At 39.5% G+C, this 26,534-nt stretch overlaps 1 protein-coding gene across 3 annotated transcripts in view; it reads right to left on the bottom strand.

Moving 5' to 3' along the window:
• The window catches only part of Zdhhc17 (zinc finger DHHC-type containing 17), a 62,400-nt gene that overhangs the window by 10,704 nt on the left and 25,162 nt on the right, over positions 1-26,534 (bottom strand). The window contains exons 4-10 of one of the 3 annotated variants that reach the window (XM_021173832.2): positions 21,008-21,085; positions 20,409-20,553; positions 15,077-15,141; positions 14,332-14,494; positions 7,763-7,888; positions 3,239-3,381; positions 2,018-2,118 (exon numbers count right to left, since the gene is read on the bottom strand). In XM_021173832.2, coding sequence (XP_021029491.1) covers positions 2,018-2,118; positions 3,239-3,381; positions 7,763-7,888; positions 14,332-14,494; positions 15,077-15,141; positions 20,409-20,553; positions 21,008-21,085 — 821 coding nt within the window. Of the gene's footprint in view, positions 1-2,017; positions 2,119-3,238; positions 3,382-7,762; positions 7,889-9,041; positions 10,021-14,331; positions 14,495-15,076; positions 15,142-20,408; positions 20,554-21,007; positions 21,086-26,534 lie in introns of those variants that run through there. The other 2 variants (XM_029482495.1, XM_029482494.1) reach the window with 2 other exon arrangements.

The raw sequence follows: 26,534 nt of genomic DNA on the forward strand, positions 1-26,534 counted from the left end.
CACACACACACACACACACACACACACACGTGGATGTAAACAGTCAGATCAGATGGTGAAGTGGTATTATCCAGACACCAAAGCAGACAGGAAAACACAACAATTATTCTAAAGCCTATCTATCAGAGAAAACATCAAAGTCTGAGTAACTTCACTTTGGTTAATCACAGAAGAGAGGAAAGATGGACAGAAATGGCCTAACAACTGCACCAGCACACTCTCAAGAAAAATCAAAGGAGAAAAGTTTACAGCAGCCACAAGGCAAAGAATCCAGTCTTGAAGACAACCAAACCTAACAAACAAACTGAAAACGTTGCAGAATTGATTTAAATAGGAGGGCCAGTGAGATGGCTCAGTGGGTAAAGGTAAAAACATGTGCCGTGCATACATAAACACCTGAGTCCAACACCAAGAAACCAATACCTACCAATAAACTAAGAAAACTTAAACAGAGACTGAAAAGGCTAATGCCTTAGGCTGGGCTTGAACTCTCAACCCTACCTCAGCCTACCAAGTGCTGTGGCGGTAACTGTGTGCCACCACTTCCAGAAAACTTCCAATCTTAATGCCTTCTTTCTTAAATAAAGGTAGTTTTTATTTGTTCGTTTTATCTTGAATGCATTTCTGAGCTTCAGGAGAGCCAGCGCACTCACTCCTAGCCAAGCACTGGCATCTTTCCCTTGGGTGTGACTTACGTCCGCAGGGTCACGAGATTTATTTCTAAAGGTCAACCTTACAAAGGTCAGAAGAAAATGGTCTTTTTTATAAAGGAAAATAAATGCTGATGCAGAAAAAAAAGTATTACTGCTTTTGACTTTTAGTCATTACACACTGATGCTAAGGTTCAATGGATTGAACAGAAACCCAAACCAAAGTACACACAGCAAGGCCTGTAGACTGGAAACAGAAGGCTGACCTCACACAAGAACACTGGAAAACCCAGCCAACATTCCCCAGTTGCCTTTCTGTAATGACAGCATGACCTCAGGAACCAGAACACTTGGTCTTATGCACAGAATGTGCTGAAAAAGCACACTATTACTTTTTAACTTGTTGCTATTACAAAGAGTAAAGGAATCAAAGAATGAATTAAGAAGTTAAAAAAAAAAAAAAAAAAAGAACCCAGAAGTACAGGCCTTCAGCCCAAGGCACTTGGAAGCTGAGGCAGAACTCCCTTGATGACAGAATCCCAAGACAGGTCTGACTACAAGATAAAACCTTCTCAAAACCAAACAAGCCAGAGGGTGTGGTAAATAGGCTTGTGTGTAACTACAGGTCCAAACTATACTGTTTTTAAAAAGTATTTTATGCTGGGTGTGGTGGCACATGCTTTTAAGCCAAGAATTTGGGAAGCAGAAGCAGGCGAATCTCTATGGGTTTGAGGCCAGCCTGGTCCACACTGTGAGTTCCAGGACAGCCAAGGTTATTTAGAGAGACCCTGTTTCAAAAATCAAAAAAAGAAAAATAGGATTTTATGTTGGTAATTTATTTGGTAATGTATGAAGTGTGTGTTTGATATGTTAATTGTACTTTTTTTAATGAAGCAAAAGATATTGAGCAAAGACTTATTAAGTAAAAAAATAAATAAGACAGACCAATAAAGTCCCTAACACTTGGGAAGCTGAAGCAGGAGGATTGCTGTGAACTCCAGGTGAGTTTGTACTATATAGCAAGGCCCCACTGCAAATGACTCTATGGGTTTGAACAGCTTTCAATACTACCTTTACCAAAGACCAGCTATATTATACAATCTTGGGCTCCTAAGGCCTAAATTTTCCCACCAACAAAATGAACTAACACTAGCTTACAAGATATGGGTGATGTTTAAACGGAGTGACTATTGGCTGCAGTGGTGTTTGTGGCTGTTGCAGTTTCTAAGAACCCTACACTAGGTATGAAGTATTTCATACTTATCCACATTAGCTCCCTACACGTCCCTAGGTGCACGAGCTCCCTAACCACAGCCACAGATGCCTGAGTCAGACTGCAGCAAGCACATTCCCACAATGAAGGATATCATTCCAAAACCAGAAGAACCATGTCACATACATCCAGAATTTGGTTGCCAAATATATCCCAAGGGGCAATGCGCTGTGCATTGAATGGTCAAAGAAGGACCTGTAAAACAGATTTTATAAAACGTTACGTGGCATATTTCATTATAAAACACTGAGATTAGAATCACAAAAGTCAAAGATATTTAAACACAGGGATGGTTTTCACAGTACTGAGTTCATCAAGACTCTTTAGCCTACCAAGGACATCACTATATTCCACATACTTTGCAACTTAGAATTTCAGTATATTCCAACTTGCTGAAATCAGTAATTCACTTTACTATACAGCAACTTCATCACCCAGCACATTCTTCAAGAACGCTGGAGTTCTGGCAAGTGAGAACACGACAATGCTCATGTCTCCTGACCTGCCCACCTCAGTTAAAGTATATGGACATGTATTTTCAAGTAAGATGAACTGGCTGATCCCGTGTAACTGAAGGCTTGTGTTTGTGATAGGAAGAAATACCAATGACTCTCACTGATACAAACAGGACCTGTGCATGTAGATCAATAGTCTTCATGATTTCCTATAATATTTAATAACCTGTTAGAGCTCCTAGAAACACTTCAGAGATGAGTTACCCGGCCCAGCAGTCAGTCCTTATCAGAACTAACAGTTGCATATGACTAGTTACTCTGTGTGACCTATCTCCAAAGTCTTCCTAAATTTCCAGTGAAAACAAGATGCTTAAAGAAGGCAAGTTAAATAAGAAGATGTGGATCAGAGATACCTTTCTAGGATTGCTGAACCAGGCAACATTTAGGGCAAAAAGACTCAAAAAGAAAGGAAATGGTCCGTGCTTAAAGCAATGGGAAAGCCTGCTCTGGGGCTGGGCGGAGCACAAGAACTCTTAGTTGTCTAATGCCAACAACCAAAGGCAGCAATACCTACAGAAAGGCAAGTAGAGTAATAAAGTAACACATCCCACTTACAGAGCAACAAGCTCAAATTCGCTTCTAAGAAATATTTTAACTATTTCTCAGAATGTATTTTAGCTTCAAAAATCTCACACTAGACTTTTGTCATTAGGAGACTTTTTGAATAATTTTAATAATGCTTATCAATAATTTCTCAAATTACCAAAGCAGATAATATTCTAAACTATTAAACATTAATTTGATATAACAGTGCAAATTATGTTTTTTCATAAAATTAAAGTTAAAAAGAACACACTCACTTGGAGAGAAACTGCACTGTAGCCCAAACGCCACCATACATTAACCCTTTAATGAGCCAAGAGTCAATGTCTAGGTCTGCTATAAACCCGACCAGCCAGATCACCAGGAATGGGGTTCCCAGCATTACTTTCTGACGAAATTCCTGTAAAATAAACAGAACAAAACCAGATGTTACACAGTCCCTGCATGTTTCAAATGATCTCAGGCTTAACCACTGCTATCTTTGTGAAAGTATGTAACCAAAAGTAAAATTCATTCATTCAAATCTGCCTATGGTGTTCAGGCACTACACAAAAATTAACATTTAAAAGGAGTGTGTTAAGGCAGTGAAAACTGAGAAGTTCAAATTATGGAGTGAGTTCTATACACCCAGCCATAAAAACAGCAAACAGTAGGACAGGTTACCATGGGCTAGCCAGAGAGCAGTTCACAGCTCAACACCCCTTTTTAATAGAGGACCTGCTAACAAGGGCAATCACAATGACTTTATCACACTGTAGACAGCTAAAGTCGCTTAAATTGGAGAAGACATATAAACTAACAGTCTATTAAAACTGTAAAATGAAATAAAGCATAAAAGCAAGGTCAGTAAGATGGTTCAGGGGGTAAATGTGCTTGCCTCACCACGTGGACCACTTGAGTCTGATCCCTGAGACCCACAGCGAAAGGGAAGGACTCCCCAAAACTTGTCCTTTAGCTTCTCTACACATGTACCCTATCTATAAAGATGTGTGCAAATACATGCATGTACACACAAACACACACACACACACACACACACACACACACACACACACACCAAAAAAACCAAGCCAGCAAGCAAACCAACATGAACTGAATCAGCAGACCTCCCAGCCCATGGTGCTCAGAACTCGAGAGATGCTCCTGTACAGCTGGTACACTGAGCTGGCTGTCAGAGTCCACACTTGGAATACACAAACTCACACACCTCTCTGTGATATCTATCACAGCTGTATCTTCACAGCAGCAATAAGCAGTACTGCTCGTCTTGTTCACGGACTAGTTCATCTTAGGTGACAACGTACATAAAGACATTGTGGTTTTCTTTCCTTGTTTTGTTTTATTTTAGTCTCATGGTATAGCCCAACCTCACAGAGATCTGCCTGCCTCTACCTCCTGGGCACTGGAATTAAATGCATATGCCACCACACATGGCTTCCATTTGATCTAACTTTCACGGTATGGATATATCACAGTCTATTTAACCATTTACCTATTAAGGAACATCAAACTCTTTACAATTTGGATTATGAATAAAGATGCAATAAATAGTGGCATATAGATTTCTATGAGTTTAAGTTATCATGTCTCTGAGGTAACTGCAATTCTGCATTATACAGATCACAAGTTGCTTTCCATAGTATCATATTAATTTACAATCCCACCAGCAAACATTTGAGGAATCCAGTCTTTGTGCAGCATCAGATATGTCTTTAGACTTCTTCCTTTCTCTGTGTATATGTAATGTATACTTAAGATAGCATCTTGTCATATAGCCCAAGATGGCCTGAAAGTTGAGCCCCCTGCCTCAGCCTCCCAAGTCCTGGTCTGCAGGCATACACATACCACCAAACTCATTAGCTCGCTTTAAAACTGGATTCTTTGACAAATTTTCATTGTTGGGTTTTATTAGGAGTTCCTTCTACATTCTGTATCTTTGTCTTTTGTTTACATATGACTTGTTAGTATCACCTTCTAGTTTGTAGCTTGTTGATAATCTTTTTATTTTCTTAATAGGTTTTTAATCCAAGTTCTTATAAGCAATCCCTATAAACTCATTGGGTCACCAAACTAACTTGGAATCTTTTCTTTGGTCTCCTGGGTTATCTGAGTCAAATACGAAGTGTTCACACTTCCCTGTGATTGCAGCACCAGAGAGAGAACAACAGGATCTGTGGGGCTGATTACCCATCACCCAGTCTAGCCAATTCAGTGAGAGGCACTGTCTCAAAATGATGATGATGATGATGATGGTGCAGCAACTGAAGAAGGCATCTGCTATCAACCTCTGGCATCTCCATGCTGCACATGTCCTGTGCTTGCCTCTTCATGCATGTATACGCATGTGTACACATACTGAAAATATTCTAACTTTCAAAATCTCAGCAGTTTTAAGATTGCTTCCCAAGATCCAAGCTCCCTCTGAATCTGTCTACTCCTGCCACCCAACTGTGTCCTCCCTTGAGGTGACTTTTTAAAGTACAATGCCAGTGAAGCCTGGGTGTCAGCACTATCTTGTTTAGTTTTTCTCTCCACCGCAAACACAGCACATGCTTCAATAGGCTGGCAAACAAAATCATGTTCATAATTTAAAAGTTTCTAATGTGCAGTAGAAAAAAAAAAAGAGTTCATATACTTGTGGTACTTAATGTCACAAAGCACTCAATAAGGCCTCTAATAGGCCTTTTTCAAAACATAGGTTAACATCTACCTTTTAATCCTAGCATTTAGAAGGCAGATGTCCATGAGTTCAAATGCCTGGCATAAACAGTTCCAGACTAGAGGCAAATGAACCTTAACGTGTTGAAAGCTACTGAAGGAAAACCAGGAAACTCAGCCTCTAAGCTGATGTCACTATAACACACACTGCACTACATGATGAAGCTCATCTTCACATACATGTATGCGTGCAGTGTGCACATGCACGTGTGTGCTCAGATATGTGGAGGCATGAGGCTGATCTTAGCTGTCTCCTCTGTCCCCTTTTATACTGACTCAGAGTCTCTTTGCTATTCTGACTTGCTAGCTTGCTTCATAGACTCCCCATCGCCGGTGCCCCGGGCTGGTGGGGTGGTGGAATGTGACCCCCCCATCCAGCTTGCTGTGGGTTCTAGGGATCCAACCTCCAGTCCTCATGCTTGCTGCTTGTGAGAGAAGTCCTCTACTGCTGTGCCATCTCTGTGGCCCCCAAACATATAACATAAAGGTATATGTTAGCCTATGTTTTGAGAAAGGCCTATTGGAGGCCTAACTGAGTGCTTTGTGACATTTGTGCTCTGTCTCATTTTTCGGATTTACTTTTAATTTTTCATTGTTTGTAAGTATTGGGGAGGAAGGAAGTAACTGTGGTGTCTCTGGAGGCCAGACGGGCAGGAACTACAGGATGCTGTAAGCTGCCCTCCATGGCTGCTAGGAACAGAACTCAGGTAGTCTGCAAGAACACACTGAGCCATCTCTTCAATCCCTAAAGCTCTCTTTTTACAGAGAAACAGTACCCAAATATATAAATAAGGAAATTTATATATTAATGCATTATCTTTAAATTAAGAAACTATTTTCATCTGGCCCTATAGAAAAAAAAGAAGTTTGGAATATTTATATTCAGCAAAGTCAGATTATGTAACGTGCAGCCAACAGCATGAAATCAAAATAAGTACGTTCTCCAGCTATGACATGACCGCAAGCACTAACACTGCACGCAGAAACAACTCATCCCCCTTCTCTGCGAGGTCAGAACACCTGCGCAAGTTAACAAGCTTCAAATACAGCTATGCTGGCGTCAGAGGGAGGGACCAGGGACTGTCCACCCAGTAAGGAAGGCTGAATTCTTATAAATAAATGAGCTGCTGCTTTCAAATATACCACACTTTATTTATTTCTGTCACACTCGTAATGGATTAATATTAACTTCTATGATTTTAGTACTGCCATTAGTAAAGCTTAAGTACTCAAGTTTTCTATAAAAATTAATAAGAGTAACTTAATATCACTCAAGTTGTGGGTTACTCTCAAGCTAAAATATATACATATGTATACACACACACACACACACACACACACACACACATACACACACACATTTTCCCCCTGCTACCCAGAACTGAGGAATGAACCCAAGGCCTTGTGCGCTTGCTAGGCAAGCACTCTACCACTGAATTAAATCTCCAACAGCATATATATATTTTAATGCCAGTTAAATAATATCTTCCTTTTTAGTGGAAATAATGTTTTCTAAGGAACATAGAGTCTGCATTGGGAAAACATTTTAAGTTTTAAAATCCTATTGTAAGTAAACAGTTAAGCCAAACAGCCATTAAATTTTAAAACTGAAGAGTCATGGGAGAAAATGGAGTTTCTACAAAACAGCCAAAAATGGAAGCTTTCTCTCTAAAGTTATATCACAAAGAATAAAAAGCGCAGATAATTAGAACTATAGTACTTGGTTCAGAAAATTCACGTGAAGAATTAGATGGTTCAAAACTCATTATTACATCAGCAAATGTACACAGAATGCTTTTATCTACTAAAGACCAGTTAGGTGGAATTTATGTTATGCCGCATCAAGGGGGATTTAGACCCATTTACATGCAGCCATCTTCCTTAAACATCCCAGCGCGGACCATAAGTAATTCTAAGAAACTGTGTTAAATACTCTCATCTTACTTTGGATGAATTAGTACGTTAAGCACTACAGTGGAAAGCCTAAGACTTCAGGCACGTGAACATTTATGCAGCAAAGTGAATTACAGCTGCAGGTTGGAGGTGCCTCGGGCCCGAGTTACCTTGTCAGCCTTCAGCTTTCTGAGGAAGGACGGGTTGTCATACCCTTTCGCTTGCCTTGCCTCCTGCAAATGGTTGATCATCCACACGTTTTTTCTTTGCTTTGCCAAATCAAGTGCTGATTCACCCTGACAAAGTAAATACAAGAAGCTCACATTAAAAAACTCATAGCTTCACTAATAACTTTTAAAGAAATTTCGTATATTGACTGCATAAGTTCATCAACAAGTTTCTGACATTGAGTAAAATCAATTAAAAATCCTAAATTATTACATACCTGTTTCATTTCCCATTCAAAACACAAAAGAAAATACATTTTCTCATCTTATACTCTAGATTCTATTTTTGTTTGCATTTTTGACAAATTAGAGAGCAAATCAAAAAGTAGGTATTTTAGTACCTGCTGGATCAGAGGCTACCATTAAGTTTATCAGTTAGTGCACACTCCTAACACTGAGTGTGCTAAGCCATCCTAACAGTGTGGCAAGCTGTCAGAAATCTCTTTTACTTCAGGGATGGTAAGTGCCTTCACAAGAGACTAGGAAGAAAGAAAAAGTCAGTGTCGGCTTCTACACTGTACTGGCACTCGACCTACCACAGAGTCACCACCCACACAGAACGTCCCCAAGAGAACAAGAGAGTGACTGAGAGAAAAGCAGTTCATGCAGGTGAGATGCCACGAGGTCTTTCAACCCTAAAACAAGAATGCCAGGAATACAGTAACACGTCAGAAACAAAAAAGACACAACTCACTCCTAGACGTTCCTTCTCTGCTTTTCCTAATTTAAATCTTCTATTGCTTTTGTAAATTAGACACCTACATATCCAATCTATTTAACGTCCTCTATTTATCTGACTCTTTAAATAAAAAGATAAACCTGCCAAAATGTGAAGAATGATATTCAAATTATTTTTTAAAAAATAACCACTGAAATTTTACTTCAAAATACTGGATTAAAAAAAACAAACAAACCAGAATCTCATTTTGGGGAAAGATAATAATTTATCAAGCATGGAATATACTTTTAAAAACACAAAAATTAAGCATAACACTATTATATAGCAACAAAGAATTATAAACAAACAAACAACAATAATAAAAATCTTCAAAAGCCCAAGCACATTGTTAATAGAAAACCAATGGTATTTAACAAGGACTGGGCTAATCTAGGCAAGCCTTCAGCAATAGGGATATTTTATTTTAGATATTCCTTGCTTATTCCAGAATTCCATCACCTAAGTTTTCAGAATCAGCTAATTAATCCAAACTATAAATATTACCTGAATAATAGCCATCCCTTGGGTAACAACTCCCAGAATATCCTGCAGTTGCCTCGGTCCAGCTGAGCACCCCTTCCACTAGAGGGCCATGTGACACCTAAGGATTGCCTAGACAGAAAGATTGAGGGAGCTTTAAAAAAACCTTTCAACTTCTCTAGTCACCTGACTGTATAGTTCTTTTATTCCGATGGTAAAATAAATAAACAATTCCAGAGTTATACTAAAACCAGGGTTTGGAATCAAGGCTATATTGCTTACTCCATGTCACAGCCAAAATAGTATTACTAACGACAGTAACATCAGCAAGAATCCACATGGAGTATTTAGAGACTATGTCACTGGTGGTAAATACAAGAAATTCTTCAGGGGTTTTGGTCAAATAACCATGGCTAAGGAGGAAGATCACTTGAAGCTGTGTCTCAGTGGGACTGAACCTCACTGTTAGACCATATCAGAGACCATTGAGGTCGGGTGTTCAAGATCAACAACTTTTTCTACAGCGATTCTCACCTCCTTCCAAGAAATTATAGGCGATCCTTCTGACAGTTTTAAAAAGAAAATTTTGGAAATGCTTGGGTAGCACTCAGATTAATTGTCCTTCCCAAATTAAATTTCTAACTTCATCTATGTAACTCTAACTACAGAATAAGATCCTTAAAAATTAACAAAACCACATAGTAAAACGAAACAAAAAATATGACATAAGCCAATAAATTTGTTTTGTTATTCTTAGCACAGAAGTACTTCTTTACCCTATGGTTGCTGTTTAACCATAACCTAGGACTGTAAAATTCTTCTAACACTTACTTATGAAAGTGTCAGCAGAACCCCCAATGCTGTCACAGTATTTAAACAAGCCCATGCCATCCTAGATCCACCAGCGACCTAACCTAGACTATTTAGCTACTTCTTACTGCTCCAAATATAAACGTTAAGTACTGTAAAGTTATCTATTTAGTAAAATTTATTAATATTACTTCAAAGTAAGTTGTCTTATTTTAATATAAAATTTTATTTTGTATATTAAAGGAATTTAATTTCTTTTTCAAACAAGCAATTTGCAGCAAAAGCAATTTCTAGTTAACATAAATTAACCACATTTTTAAAATAATTATTTTAGGATAGGACCAAATAGCTAAATAATTACAGCAGAGAAGGTCTGTTTTATCTTGTCTAAAGAATATAACGTTTTTATACCTTTTAAAAACAAATCTAGACTTGTAGTTACATCCTACCCTGACAATTTATTTTTATTTAAAAAAATTTAAAGATATATTTATTTTATTCAATGTGTATTAGTGTTTTGCTTGCATGTATGTATGTGTACCACATGCATACATGGTGCCTGCCAGACACAAGGTATTAGATCCCTTGAAACTGGAGTTACAGATGGTTGTGAACCACTGTGTAGGTGCTGGGAAATGAACCCAGGTCCTCTGCAAGAGCAACAGTGCTCCTAATTGCTAAGTCATCATCTCTCCAGCCTCTACAATTCATTTTTAATAAAATGATCTTTCCTAGTACTTAAAATGAAAAATGAAATAATAAATGTCAAAATTATGGACAAAGAATCAATGTTGGAGATTTTAAAATGAAATTTCCTTTTCAATGTCTGCAGTAGCCTAATTAACTTTAAATGCTACACGGAGAAAAGACACCATACTAAATATTATCAAACAGAATGGATTCCTATTATTTTCCCCTCAAAAGAGCACTTTCCCTTCAGCCTTCACAATCTCAACCCACGTGGAAGACAAGTTAACTGAGCAAAGCCGCGTCCTCAAGGATGCTTTCTTTCATTCTCAGATCTAACCTATCTAACAATACTGTAGACAGTATCTCCGATCATCTCAGCTAGCCCCATCCTGGCTAAGCTAACATGGTCCTTCAAAAGCAACAGCCTTTCTCCTGTCCTGTCCTACTGATTCCCTCATGTCTCCAACCAAATCAGCATCTAAATGAAAGCACAGCCTACGGCAGGCAATACAAACCGGTCTGTGTCCTAGGACTTCATAAACAACCAAGCTTCTTACCACAGAGTCTCCGTGATCTGGCATCTGTCTCTCAAGTCACTTCTCACTTGCTGTACTTCTAAGCCAGCCTCAAATCTGCACCTAAAACTCAGCCTCACCTTCCCGGGCCTTGTAAAGCATGGACTTCTCTATAGAAACAATCTGTTTACCACTTCTCTCCACACAACTGATTCTTCTCCTCACACCTCCAAGGACTGTATCTCCTCAGAGGAACCCTCACATCACTCTTGCCTTCTCAGGCTCGGACTCAATTGATTCTCATTATTCATTTCTTCAAGAGAATGTATGTTCTGAGACCAACACAGAGCTTAATCTGGCTTGAACATGCAGACAAACTCCCAATGAACCAATATTTACTGAGTGAATGAAGAGATGGTTTCTGCTGAAAGTGGTGACTACACTTCAAGTATACAGAGAATGCTAGATTCCAAAGAAATAGTATCTCATTCTTTCTACTTTTAATTATATGAAAAGAACATTTAGGAAATAAAATCTTTCTTAGCAAAGCAGACAGAGATATTTTCCCCTCGTTGCATAAGCAAATGAATTTCAGACTTAATTTCCTTTAGCTTTACTGTTACTCCAGAAGTTACCGAGAGCATGGCACTCTCCATCACTGTTTTAGGCTAGAGGATATTTCTACTCAGTGGTAGACTGTTTCCCTAGCATGCATGAAATCCTGGATTCAGTCTCTAACATGGGAATGGGACTTTTTTCTTGTTAACCAACAGTCAACTTTGAATCTATGTCAGATAAAATAAAGATATCAATGAGAAGCTTATGAATCGTTTTAAAAGGGCATGAATTTACATACAGTGTCTACAGGCACATTAGTAAGCTCAACATTTGGCATTGTGGACTCTTCGGGGTATTCTAATCTTGGTAACACATCACTAATATGCCTGACCCCAGAACAGAGAGGACGGGAACGAGCGTGAGTACTTTCAAGCACACCCCCCCCCCCCCCCGCCATCACCTTTCTGCTGAAATTCACTTTGGACTTTTATATCTTATCAACATTAAAGGCTTATGCAGTAGTTAGTGACGACCACAACTTTTGATTATTTGGAAAGATGTTAAAATTTTCAGACACACTGCAAATACTTAAATATCATGACTGAAGAAAACTGTACTAAGGTTTTATATGAATACAGCACTAGTTTCAAACTATGGAACTGTTTAGCCAACTTGCTTTCATAATTGTTTGGCACATTGTAGTTCAACTATATTAATATAGCAACTAAGAAAAAGCAAACAGACTAATTCCTTGCTGTACTGAAATTAGTTCAATTTTTCTTCCAGTGATATTAAAAAAAATTATCTTGAAATGTATTTCTAGTTCATGATCCTTAAGTCTGGGGCTCTCAACATCAAAGAGAGTGAGATAGAAAGAATGCAGGTGACAAAACTGAGGCTGATGCTCGGTTACTTTTGCCTAAAGGAACGCTGGTCAGTTTAGTAGAGCATCGCCTGTCTTCTTTTGTCCTGAGCTCGGTTGGCAGAGTTTACGAATGCTAGTGTTTAGGATTTTCGCAGCATTTGCTTTCAATCTTTTGAAAAGGTAAACATTACTCTATCACTTCTGAAGTAGCAGAATGGTATCCTGGCTGTCCTAAATGCCAGCTTGGGTAAAACTAGAGACTGCAAATCTTCATTTTTAGCCTATAGGTAATTGCTAAATGCTCATCACATGCCCGTTACTACAATAAGCCACGTTTCCCTTTTCCAAGTGTTGTAGTGGACGATTCTCATCATCCTGAGTAGGAACAAGACTTAAAAGTTAAAAAGGTTAAAAAAAAAAAAAAAAGAAAGAAAACACATGACTTTTAAAAATCAATTTCATAGTTTATAATATTTAAACTAAACTCAAAATTTGCATTTAGGCCAGTTTCTAAAAATTAACTAAGCTATGAAATAAACGTTAAAAAACAAACAAACAAAAAAAAAAAAAACCCCACAGCCCAACCCATGTTCAACAGTCTAACCTTCTCTTCTTAAAGTAACCAAATAAAGGAAAAATTTGTCATTAGAACATAAGGAGATGCCTTGATCCAGCAAGAGATACCTACTTTTTGATTGGCTATTTTAGGTTAGTATATAGCTTAAACTCCCTTTACATTTAATTTGCACATATCCTTTAGGCATTTATAAAACATGGCTCAGAAAGTACTACAAATTATAGCTAATCCTTACAAATGTTTGTCCAATATTTGCAGTCATTCAAATTACTGCTTAACAGTCCTAAGTCTTTAAAAAATGCAAAAGATAAATCAAAAATTTGAGATTACCAACAGAACCTTTTTAATTAATTAATTAATTTATTTATTTTTTGGCCACTTATTGATGTTGTGTTTGTGTGAGTGCACCAGTACCACATGACCCATGTGGCAGTCAGAGGACAACTTGAAAGAGTAGTTCTCTCCTTCCACCATGTCCTGGGGGTAGAACTCAGGTTATCAGGCTTGGCAGCCAGCACCTTTTATCCACCGAGTCACCTTGCCAGTTCCCCAGCAGAATCTTGTGTTTGTAGATATGTACAAATTCTTAAAACTCAAAAGTGTACATATGAAATTGTACTTGGCACTTAGATGAATTCTGTATGCTTATCCTGGGTTAATTCACCATTAGTCTATAAACATCATAAAGTGTTTAATCAAATTTAAAAGTCTTGCTCTTTAAAGACATATGCTACTAAAATGACCAAGTCAAAGCACGACTCCAATTTACTATGAATGTGCTTTCACTACTGCTGTTCTTACTGCTGTGCATGAAGGTATGTGCGCATGTGCTGTGGCGTGCATGTGGTCAGAGGACAGTATAGAGCTGGCTCTCTCCCTCCACATCTTTACCTGGATGGCTTCGGGGACTCATTCAAAGGTTGTCAGCCTTTACAAACAAGTGATTTTTACCAGCTATGCCATTTTACTGACCAGATAGTGTATTTTGCAACTATAAACTTATACATAAAGGTATTAAGAAACCAGGAAGCTATTGTCCCTCATTTGTGTAGTTAGAAGTATGTAGTTTCTAAAATCCAGTACAAATTCACTAATAAAAAGGCCACCCACAAACTAAAATCCAACTTAATATCATAAGAGGAATTAAATTACCTATCTCTTAAAAACAAATTATCCTGAAGAAGTAAAGTATTGAACTAAATAATAAGTTTCTCCCAATGCTCACAATCTTAAAGAAGCCCATGTTTCCGAAGGACTCCTGTTGGTCCTTCCTTCTCCACCCACAGCAGGCATGTTTACCTTGACGTTCTGGGCGTCCACATTGCCTCCAGCTTCCAGAAGAAGACTAATGACTGTGGTGTTCCCTGCTAGGACTGCCCAGTGCAGAGCAGTGTTTTTGTGATACTTGTCACCAAGGTTAACTGAAACATTGAATGTTAAAAGCAATCTAGTTGGATCCACACTGAAAAGGAAAAAAACAAACAAACAACAACAACAACCCTAATTTCAATTATCGAAATCATTACAGAGGCTACACTGACTGTGGCTGCATTCTCACTCCATCTCGGAGCACATCTATTCTAGCCTCGCAACTATTACAGTCAGGAGTTAAACAATATTGCACATGGACTGTCATGGATGCACAACCCTGGATAAGCTAATATGGGGCTGAGAGGCAGCACACTTGGACCTAACGTTCCTATTTTTAATCTGAAAATATGTGCTATAACATCTATATATTAAAGAATAAAAAATACTGTATTTCAATTTAGACTGATCCAAAATGATTTAAGACAACTTTCAAATGAATACATAAAACTTACAACAGAATCACATGGAAAGGTTAAAAAAAAAAAAAGGTAATCTCTTCTTCCACTGTGAGCACAGAGAGCGAAGCAGGCAGAGTAGCCTGTGCTCTGTACGAGTCCATCTCTGCCACACCAGCTTCCCCAGCACTGGGTACAGCAGCTGCTGCTCCTTCTAACCCCGCCTGTCCACACTGTATCATGCCAAATGATCAGAGTAGCCCAGAACAATTACATACCTATGTGTTCTATAAGCTGCCCACATTAAAGGGGTCATTCCATTCTGATCCATCATATCTACATCCTGATAATAAACCAGACAGCACAATTTTAAGATCTGAACCAAAATTAGTTGGAAACATCTAATCTAGACATTATACAATCTAATGACATTACTACTGAACTGGAAATGCTTTATGCAAATTTGTCTCATAATTTTTAACTAAAGCTAAGTTCTGCCATTAACTAGCTAAGTGGATAACAAATTATGCCTTACCCTTCCCTTGTCACGGTTTACACTATTCTGACACAATCTTCATTTAGAATAAAAGACAACTTTCACTAGTCTGTCACAGAATGACACTTGTCACATGACACTGTTGTGCAATATTCACCTTCCAGAACACAGCACATTCTGATTTTATACAATCAGCACAAAAGAAGCAGAAGAGAACCTAGGTAGTAGCATTTCTGTTAATAAAATAGATTTATTAGAAAAGCACAATGTGCTGAACAGGTATATAATTAATCAATAGGTATAAATTACTGTGATTTTATGCTCACTGATACTCAGAAGAAAAAAAAAATCAATGGAAAAGTACAATGTGGTGAATAGGTATATAATTAAAGAATATGTATATAATTAATGAATATGTGTATAATTAACGAATATGTATATAATTAATGTGATTTATGCTCACTGATGCACACTCAAAAGAAGAAAAATCAACATCAAGAACTTAAATCCCAGGCTGGTGAGATGGCTCAGTGGGTAAGAGCACCCGACTGCTCTTCCGAAGGTCCAGAGTTCAAATCCCAGCAACCACATGGTGGCTCACAACCATCNAAAAAAAAAAAAGAACTTAAATCCCATGTTTCCTGACAGAAAGTGCATTATTTGATGCAGCAGAAAGATGAAACATGTTTTATTATTTTTTTAAAATCATTCCCCTCAAAAGGTTATTAAAATAAAAAAATTATCAGTCGACAAAATTGGCTTCAGAAGTTTACTTCAATTCAGATGGCAAGTTCAATATTTGTGCTACCTAGTTTTAGGTCAACATGACACATATTAGGGTCACTTCAGAAGGAACCTCAATTGAGAAAATGTCCCCAGACTTGACTGTTGTACTGGCTGGTTTTGTGTCAACTTGACACAACCTGGAGTTATCACAGAGAAAGGCCCTTCAGTTGAGGAAATGCCTCCATGAGATCCAGCTGTAAGGCATTTTCTCAATTAGTGATCAAGGGGGAAAGGCCCCTTGTGGGTGATGCCATTTCTGGGCTGGGAGTCTTGGGTTCTATAAGAAAGCAAGCTGAGCAAGCCAGGGGAAGCAAGCCAGTAAAGAACATCCTTCCATGATCTCTGCATCAGCTCCTGCTTCCTGACCCGCTTGAGTTCCAGTCCTGACTTCCTTTGGTGATGAACAACAACATGGAAGTGTAAGCCAAATAAACCCTTTCCTACCCAACTTGCTTCTTGGTTGTGATGTTTTGTGCAGGAATAGAAACTCTGACTAAGACATCTGTGGTACATTTTCTTGAGGGCTGATTTGAGAGGGCTCAGTTCACTGTGGGTGGAGCCACCCTGGGCCACGAAGGCTGAGCAAGCCCTGAGGAGCAAGGCAGTAAGCAAAGCTCAGAGGGCTGGGCATCAGCTCCTGCCTCCAGGTTCCCCTCGGGTTCTTGCCCTGACTCCCTCTGACAATGAACTACTGCCTAGTGTGTAAGCAAAATAAAGGCTTTCCTCCCCAAACTGATTTTGATCTTGGTGTTTTATCACAGCATAGGAACACTACCTAAAACAAAAACTGTACCAGTCATGGGGTACTTGTGACAGATCTGACCGTGTGTTTGGGGGAGGCCTATGGTGACATTGCACTTGGTGCTGGAATGGGTGTTAAGTGCTCAACGCTCAGTGGGTTGTTCTGAGGAGCTTGGAAAGTAAGAATGTTCACAGAAAGCAACTGATAGAAGCCTGCCTGGCTTGTGAAGTTTCAGAGAGATGTTCTCAGGGTCCCTGAGAGACTCTACAGGACTGTCAGGAGCCCTCAAGGATAGGCTAAGGCTAGCAGGTGGCCCCCAGCTTTTGCATGGTCTGCAATGGGTGAGCTCTAAGAAGCAAGGTCCCAAAGAGACTTCATCTCAGGATTGCATCTTGCTGATATGCCTTTTCTGTCCTTATTAAGTTAATATAACAATCCCTGGGCATTAGTCTATCCTATTGATTAGATTTCCTAAAGAGCAACATAACTTTCATGAATTAATGCTGTTTAGATGAATTAATGATTTTATAGCACTCCTGATTTGATTCAAATAATCTTAGAAAGAAAATTTTAACAGATTGTTTTAGTTGTTTTGCTAGAAAGATGTAATAAAGTTAGAATCAAGAATAGAATGTGCCCACTTCTCATAAGAACACAATGAGCTTTCATAATTACACTAAAAAGAGATCTAGACCTGGGACAAATTTGTGTTCAAGGAATAGCATTCAGGTCCAAGGATAAAGCCACAGGTGTGCACTATGATAAGACATGGCCACGAGAAACTGTTGCTTTGAACTTACAATGAACATATAGAATGAAACACTGCTTTGAACTTAATATCAGCATCCCTTAGTAACTCCCATTTTGTATAACATTTTATCTGTGAGGTAATTTTCTAAGAACTTTTGTCTATAAAAAGACCAGAGAAAAGAAAGAAAGGTGGTGTGGTGTGCGGTGGAGACTTGGGGAGCTCTGCCCCATCCATCCATCCATCCATCCATCCAAATGTACATGTTTGCTTGTTTGTATGTTGTATGTAGGTATATGTGTATGCACATATGCATTCATGAATACAGGTGGAGTTGACTGAGACAGATGGTTGGGCCCTGCCAAAGAGAGAATGTAGGAATGTATGTGTCTGTGTATATCTACCTACATAAAGTATCTCAACTCTTTTCCTTTCCTCCCTCTCTGGTTCACAAAGCTAGGCAGTGAAGGGCTTCTGGCTGTCTGGCTAGAAAAGAAAGTGCTAGCAAGAAATCCTTTACCTAGTGCCCTGTTGTTAAGCAAAAGTGCCGTCGTCAGCTTTTGGCCCCAGTACAACTAAGAATCAGAGAGTAAATCCTATTAATACGAAGCAATGTTTACTTTTGCAAGACCAAGTCTTGCCCACACCGACACTCTGCCCAATCACTGCCTTCCAGAGAGGACCCAGCCCAGGCCTTGAAGAAGCTGCAGTCTGGTCAACTGGAGCTAAAGAGTTGGCTGTGGTTACAAGAGATTAGCACCACTGACGTAAAATCTCTGCTTCTCTAGAATGATTCCCGTTGGCTGGCTAGTTAAGAGATGAGCAGTGATTCAGAAGAGACCAGCGTCATCGAGGGTGCAGATGTGGGACAGCACACAGAAGCTGTGGCCCAGAGGGGCCAAGGTACCTCTCATGCTGGCAGCTGAACTCAGCAGTGTAAAGTCATGCAGCTGGAACTGGTTCTGAAGGCGTGAGGGGGTCGGAGAGAACAACTGAGCCTTGGCACTGTGTCCTAGAGCACTTTAGAGAGGCCAGAAGCAGGCTGAGGTGAAGCCAGCCTAACTAAAGACAAGATGCCATGTGTCGGGATGGCTGTGAAAAGCCTGTGAAGGAGCCCACGGGGTTGGGAGGAATCCCGATGTCTGACACTCTGAGCTCTTCACACTGACTGTCCCATTTGATTTTGCTTTGTTCAGGCTGTCACTATATATATCCTGATTCTTCCTTCTTGAGGATACACAGATTTTAGGTTGATTTTTTTTTTTTTAATTTTGCAGAAGCCTGTAGTTATGAGACTACTATATTTTATATGGACTCTAGTGTTGGCATAATGTTTTTGTACACTGTGTAAAGTTTATCCTTTATTATCGCAAATGCTGCTCACCAGCTCACTCCCTGTGAGTGATTCTCTATCCCACTATCTGGTCTCCATGTGGCCACGGCTTCGTTTGTTTACTTGACTTCTAAGGAATCTGCCTCAAGCTTGTGTAAACACCGCTCTCCATTCATTCTCTGCCTTGCCAATAAAAGTCAAGGAGGGGCGGAGACTCAGTGAAGGAGGAGTCATGAGTGGATGAAGGAGGCATCGGGAGAAGAGCTGGATCAGAGAGGATGAACAAATGGCACTAAGACAGGAACACTGGGAGGTAGCCTGACAACTTGGAGGTTTCACACAGAGTAATAACTACACAGTATGTGGCTCACTGCTACTTTAATGAATCTTAGTCTCTGTGGTTACTGGGGAATCAGTGGTTAAGGAATAAACTACTGCCATACTAATTTTATAAAATCTAAATTAATATAATAATTATTTTGTACTCTGGAGATCTTAAATAAATCCAACTTTTTTTTTTTTTCCTCCGAGACAGGGTTTCTCTGTGTAGCCCTGGCTGTCCTGGAACTCACTCTGTAGACCAGGCTGGCCTCGAACTCATAAGTCCACCTGCCTCTGCCTCCCAAGTGCTGGGATTAAAGGTGTGCGCCACCACGCCCGGCCTTAAATCCAACTTTTTAAGGTGTGAATTTTTTAAAGACTGTGGGACTTTGAAGGTTTAGAATATGTTTTATATTGTGATAAGATTAACATACCATCTTGAGGACAAATGAGAAAGGAAGGGCTCTAGTGGAATTGCAATGACTCTACATCAAGTTGACATGGGGTCATTTGTGCTGGTCAGTTTTATGTGAACAGTTTAGAAGAGGAAACCTCAATTGAAATACAAGTTCTACCCAGACTGTGGCCTGTGGGTAAACCTGTGGTACATTTTCTTAATCAAGGATGGATGTGAGAGGGACGAGCTCACTGTGGGCGGAGTCACCCCTGCTCCTCTCATAGTCCTGGTGCTATAAAAGGCAGACTAAGCAAACCACAGGGAGTGAGCTGGTGAGCAGTGCTCCCTCCACCTGCCTGACTGTGGGCAGGACTGGGCTAGACTGGATGGGATGTACCTAAGTACGCCCTCTCCTCTGTGCGTTGCTTTCACTCTTGCTCTTTTATCACAGCGATAGAAATCCTAATTAAGACAATATTTAAGGGAAATATTTAAAGGAAAAAAATAGGTTATATATTCTTTCCTTACTTTCCATTACTTATTTATCACACTTATAATTTCATAACCAATTTAACAGAAACCTATCTTAATTTGTGACTGTATTTGCTCTTACTTTAAGTACACTAAAACTTAGTACAAAAATAACTACACTTTCTCTTACTCTCCTCATCCGTCACAAACTACTACTTAAGTATCTTCAGGTATTAAAAGTGTAATGCTTCGAATATCAGGCATTTAAGCCATAAATAATGCATGATTAAGACGCACACTATTAAGAGTTCTTTACCTGTCCTTTTGCTATAAGATAAGCAACAATTGAGGTATGTCCAAACTGAGCAGCCAAGTGGATACAGCTGCATCCTTCCCCATCAATTAATGAGGGGTCTGCACCATATTTCATTAGTTGTACAACCATGGATAAATGGCCTTGTCTAAAAAACAGAAAGACAAGCATTTAGACATTAGGTTATTTCAAAGTCTTCTAGAAAAGAGCATACTTGAGGAACATAAGGATGGGAATCAAATCACATATTTTATCAAGTTGCTTTAAAACAAGACACAGGAGTTTACAGTTCTTGAAAGTCTTAATTGGAGCAACAGCTTTGATAACTTAACGAAAACATAGTAATTATTAAGTGAGCTCAATCCAATATGATCTTAACCCCCCCAAAAAAAACCTATTTAAGTAAATGCATGCATACTTCCAAAGTATTACAATTGGATTAGCCTGCTTCCCTAGGAACAACTTGTAGCTTTGTTTCCAGTGAAGATAACACTGGGCAGCAATAAATAAATGATTGACTACATCAAATATTAGCATTATCATTTTTTTAAAAAAAACTAAAGGAGCCTAAGGCGAAGCGTGATATAGAAGTGAATGTACACCTTGTGGCCCAGTGCAACGGAGTTGAATTCAGGTCTCCTCCAAGTTGATCCACAATAGCACCTTTCGAAATATAGTATCTGTAAAATAAAATTTGTAGTAATTTATAGAGTGTTCATCTTCAACTTTAAGAAATTATGTGAAAAATAAAACATCTTCCACTATCAACCTACTTTGTGCCTTTGAAGATAAACAGTCTTTTTAAAACCTTCCACCTACAATCTGTCCTGCCTGCAGGATATGCTGGGATAATGACAGCGCAGAACTTGTGAGAGTAGCCAACCAGTAACTGGTACAGCTTGAGGCCCACACCCCAAGAGGGAGCCCACGTTTAACACTATGTGAATGGCCAAGAACCAGAGGCTGGAAAGCCCAGAGACCTGGGATAGAACCAAATATGACTGGCAAAAAAAAAAGACAATGAAATAATTTCTACTGACATCATTGTTCTATACTCATAGATCAGTGCATATCTCATCTATCATTAGAGAGGCAGTGATCCAGCAAGTGATAGGAGCAGATGCAGAGACTCACAGCCAAATACTGGGCAAAGCAGGGGAACCCCACAGAGGAGAAGGAAGGACTCTAGGAACCAGAGGGATGGAGGATACCATGAGATCACAGCCCACAGTATCAACTAAGCAGGGCTCATAGGAGCTCACAGAGACTGAAATGACAATCACAAACCTAGAATGGGTCTGAGCTAGGGCCTCTGCATATACCTTATGGTTGCAGAGTGTTCTCATGAGACCCCTAATAGTGAGAGTGGGAAGGGGTACCCGTGACTCTTTAGCCCACACTTGGAACCCTTCTCCTCCTAACAGGCTGCCTCATCCAGCCTTGATGTGAAGGTTTGTGTCTAATCTTATTGTAATTTGTTTTGCAGTTCATATACCTGGGAGGCCTTTTTAAAAAAACAAACAAACAAACAAAAAAACAAAAAACAAAAAAGGGTGAAACAGGAGTAGACCTAGGTGAAGAGGGGAAGTAGGGGTAAGACTAAGAAGAGAGGAGGTTGGGGAAGCTGTGGTCGGGATGCAATGTATGTAAAGAATAAAAATTAAAATAAAAAAAAGAGTAAGAAAACCAAATCATATAAAAAGATATTCAGCAACCACAAAGATCTGAACAAACTTTTGGAATCAAGTAGCTGAGTACAGAAGAGCCAAGAATAGCCAAGGCAGTCGACTTCAGTGAAGCTCTCCTCTCCTCAGAGGGTGAGCAAGGATTAAATCAAGCAGCAGACACAGAAGATGCTACCGCCTATAAATGAGAAAGGAAGACCCTTCACTATGCCCTATTTGCTATAAAAAGCATGGTTTTAAAAAGAGAAAGGCAGCTTTGCTACTTAATACACTACTGTCACAGCATTTTTATATACTCTGAAATGAAAAGACCTAGCTGTTCTTTGTGATGCTTAATTATGGACTAATCAACGCAATGAATCTTAAATATAAATGCCTTTAAGGCATGAGGTAAACACTTCCCACATAAATAGCAACATAGAATTGACATAATAATGCCATTCTAAGTGATTTTTAAATAACAAATGCATTCACACTTAAGGAACACAGTTCTAAATTCTTAACATAACCATTCTTACATGTTTAATTCAGAAAACATTGCTTCGTATAAATATGCATTAAACTGGTCTTGTAAAATGGCATATAATAAAGCGACCAAGTTCTCCATCATGCAACATAGTTAAAGAAACCCAACAAAATAACTCCAAGATGTGGGATTCTTTTTTCTTTGGACACAAGGCATCACTTTGTAGCACAAGCTGACCTAGAGGAGGAGTAGCTGGGATTAAAGCTGTGTCACCACCATGCCTGGGTGAACACAAACGGTGGAGGCTGGAGTCATGGCTCAGAGGTTCCCAGGAACTACATTGTGGCTCATAGCCCCCTAGAATGAGACCTGGTGCCCTCTTCTGGCCTGTAGGCATATATGCAGGTAGACCACTGTATACATAATAAATAAAATCTTTTTAAAAAACACACACAAATGTTTACATAGGTCTGAAGTGTCTGATTGAAAATGTTTTGAAAAGACTAGAATCTAAAGAAAAAAACCTCAGCTGGGATCTCTTTTTAAACAATTTCATTCTTTTCTATAGAGATAGTTTACATCTTGGGACTCATTTTTACTTGGTGAATTTATACAATTCAGGTCAGTGTTGGGTAATTATTAAATGATTTCCAAAAAGAGTGACTTCCATGACTTTCCCTTCACTGTAAAGTCCTGAAAGAGAGTACTATGTTTTCATAATATTGTATTTGTACCCCAGATGTAAGACCTAAGCTCAAATTGACAAGCATTTAAACTCTTATTTTGTACAGCTTGCATTCACATTTTTAATTATGTGTATGTGTGTGGGTTTATACACATGAGTAAAGTGCCCAAGGCTAAAAGAAGATGCCAGTCCCCTTGAGACCCGAGTCGCAGACAGTGGGGAGCAGCCTGGCATAGGTGCAGGTGCCGGGGCCTCTATAAACTACTGAACCATCTCTTCTCCTCCTAACTCACTCTTATATTTATTTTTATATTCAAACCTCTGTTCAATACTACAAAAAAAAAAGTTGTTGTAGGAGACTGGCTGGTACTGCTATATTTTCAAATGCTAAATACTAAGCCCCCAAATCTGGTTGGCCCCCGACAAAATCCTCCCATACAACATATTATGTTATGTTACCCTGCTCCCAAAGTTCATTGGTCTATAAAAGGCTATAAAGCCTGTGGTTGGGCAGTATAAGGTAGGCCGGCTTTCACATACCTGGCTGGAGGTCACAGGTATAGAAAGGAGAGGAGAAGAAAGAAGACCAAGGAGAAGGCGGCCGCCAAGAGAGAGGATGGATTGTGAGCGCATAGCCATGAGGTACATTGGCTGGGATGTGAGTTAGAACAGCTCTGAAACCTGCCTAGTCTAAGCTCACAGCTTGTAAATAAAAGACCTGGACTATGTGTCTTTTACACGGACTAGCAAGAATTCAGAATTCATTTTATAGGGTATCATCAAAGAATGTTCTTGCAGGCACTAATATTCTCTAGGTTTTGAAGAGGGACATTAACAAGTATTTAAAAGACAAAAGCCAATAGCTACAAGACTAGTTTCACTTACTAGAGTCAATCGAGAACACGTTTTAAATCTCGGGATGATTAAGGAATAGGTGGTGACTGTTGCCACCAAAGCAACTGTTCAAGATTAGCTTGTAACAAAAGCAATGGTCCATGGGCCACTAAGTCACAAAGTATAGTTAGCATCACAAGTGGGTGCTGCAGCAATAAGGAAGCAAGTTTGTTCCTGGAAGTGCTAGTCACGGTTCTTTATGCCCTGCAGTGTTCAATCTTAGAGCAGGACTGCAAGCTGTAACTGCAGTTCCAATCCAAACTCTTCTTTAATGTGCAGAGTTCGTTTTTGTGTGTCCCTGGTCATCACCCTATGGTGATGATTCCACCTTGTTGAAGATCCTCAACCTCTTTTGTAACCTAGTTGAGCAGACTTAGCTCTCCCCCAATAAGAGAGATCAGAAGAATTTTTTTTTATTCCGTCCCTACATATGAAGAGCGCAAGTATTTTTATTTCTTTAATTTAACCATGCAAAATGTGTTGACTTGACTGATTCACATTCGCATGTAACTTTTTTCTCATATCTGTATCTGAGGGTGAATCCAGAGGAACAACTGTGATCGTCACAGAGCCGACTGTATTATTTAAGAGAATTCTAACAACTCCAAGGGGGGGGGGGGGGAATCACAGAAAAAAAAGCTTCTTCAGGACAGCTAAAGAAATAAACAAACAGGAAGCCCACAAAATGAGATAGAATCTTTGCCGTGTGTGTGTGTGTGTGTGTGTGTGTGTGTGTGTGTGTGTGTGTGTAAGAGAGAGAGAGAGAGACATATGATAAAAATCCTGAATATATTAAGAACTCAAAATAAAAAGTTAAAAAAAAAAGATTCTATATGAAACTGACTTGAGATCTAAACAGTTTTCAAAAGAAGAAATAAAACTGGCTAAGGCATGTGTGAGCAGCTATGGTGGCATACACCTTTATTCCAGAACTCAGGAGGCAGAGGCAAGTGGACCTCCCAGAGTTCAAAGCCAGCCTGGTCTGTATAGTTTCAAGACAGCCAGAATTACATAGAGAGACCCTGCCCCAAAACCAACCAAACAAAAAGAAATAACTCAAAACTGCTCACTGTCCCCAGCAATTAGGAAACTGCGAATCAACACAACTCTCAGAACTCATCTCACCCCAGAAAGAACGGCCAGCAAAGCAACCAGGAGCTAAGAGAGGGAAGTGGAAAAGGATGTGCGGGAAGTGACCCCCATTCACTATTGGAAGAACTGCAAACTGGTCCAGCCACTGTGCAAATCAGAGTCAAGATTTGCAGGAAGCATGACAGTATCCAGGCAGGCATGGTGCAGGAGGAGCTGAGAGGTCTACATCTTGATTTGACTGCAGTAAGGAAAAACTAGCTCTATGTGGGTAGAAGGAGCGTCCCAAAGCCCATCTCCACAGTGGCAAACTTTCCTCCAACAAGGCCACACCTTCTCCAAAAGGCCATACCTCCTAATAGTGCCACACCCTGGGCCAAGCATATACAAGCAGCCAAACCAACAAAACAAAAATTATTTGAATTCAAATTCAAGATTAAAAAAATCCATACTCTATTCCATATATCTATTCCATAGATATATCATGTGACACTGCACAAAGAAGAGATGGGAAACCTTAAGAGGAACCAAACAAAACCAACCTCAAATGCACAATGCTTCAATTGATTTCTCAACAGCGACAAAAGCCAGAAACAGTACACTGGCCTCTGGGATGGGTGGCAAAGAAAAGCAGATATCTGTCAACCTATATGTCCACCCCATGTGAAGGTCCCCTTCATAAAGATGAAATGAAGCACCGCCTAACCAACCAGAATCATATATGAGAGTATAGGCAAGACCGAGAGAGCCAGGAAGCTGAAGGAGGGAGAAGGAGCTGAGAGCGCGTCTACAAGACACTCTACAGGACGCAGGCCCTCCATGCTGTCCCTGTGTCAGCTCCTAGGACTCAGCCCTGGCCTTGGCGTCTGTCTGCTCTTCCCCTCTGTGCTGCGTCCACTTGTCCATTTAGAGCAGTCTGTTTTAGACTGATATCCTCACCTGAAATATCTTCAGCCCAAGGTATCAAAGATTTACTAATAGACTCCTCTATCACTCAACTCTTATCCCTTTCTTATCAATGATAAACAGATTTATACTAAAAGACAGAAACCATTTATACTTAGAATGTGATATGTACTATATCACACAGCCCTGCCTGGTGTGGACGGTAAAAATGTCACCCACCACTGTTTTCCTCGCTGCTTTTCCCTTCTAGAATCCACACTAAGAATAAATCCCAGTCCCACTCTACCCTTAATAGCTATGTGATCACCCTTCCCTTATTAGCTATGTGATACTTGGCAGCATAGTCAAGCTTGCTACTTTGAGTTCCTCACTCATTTGTTATATCTCAACAATTATGGCAAAAG

This window comes from Mus caroli, chromosome 10, assembly GCF_900094665.2.
Source record: "Mus caroli chromosome 10, CAROLI_EIJ_v1.1, whole genome shotgun sequence".
NCBI lineage: Eukaryota > Metazoa > Chordata > Mammalia > Rodentia > Muridae > Mus > Mus caroli.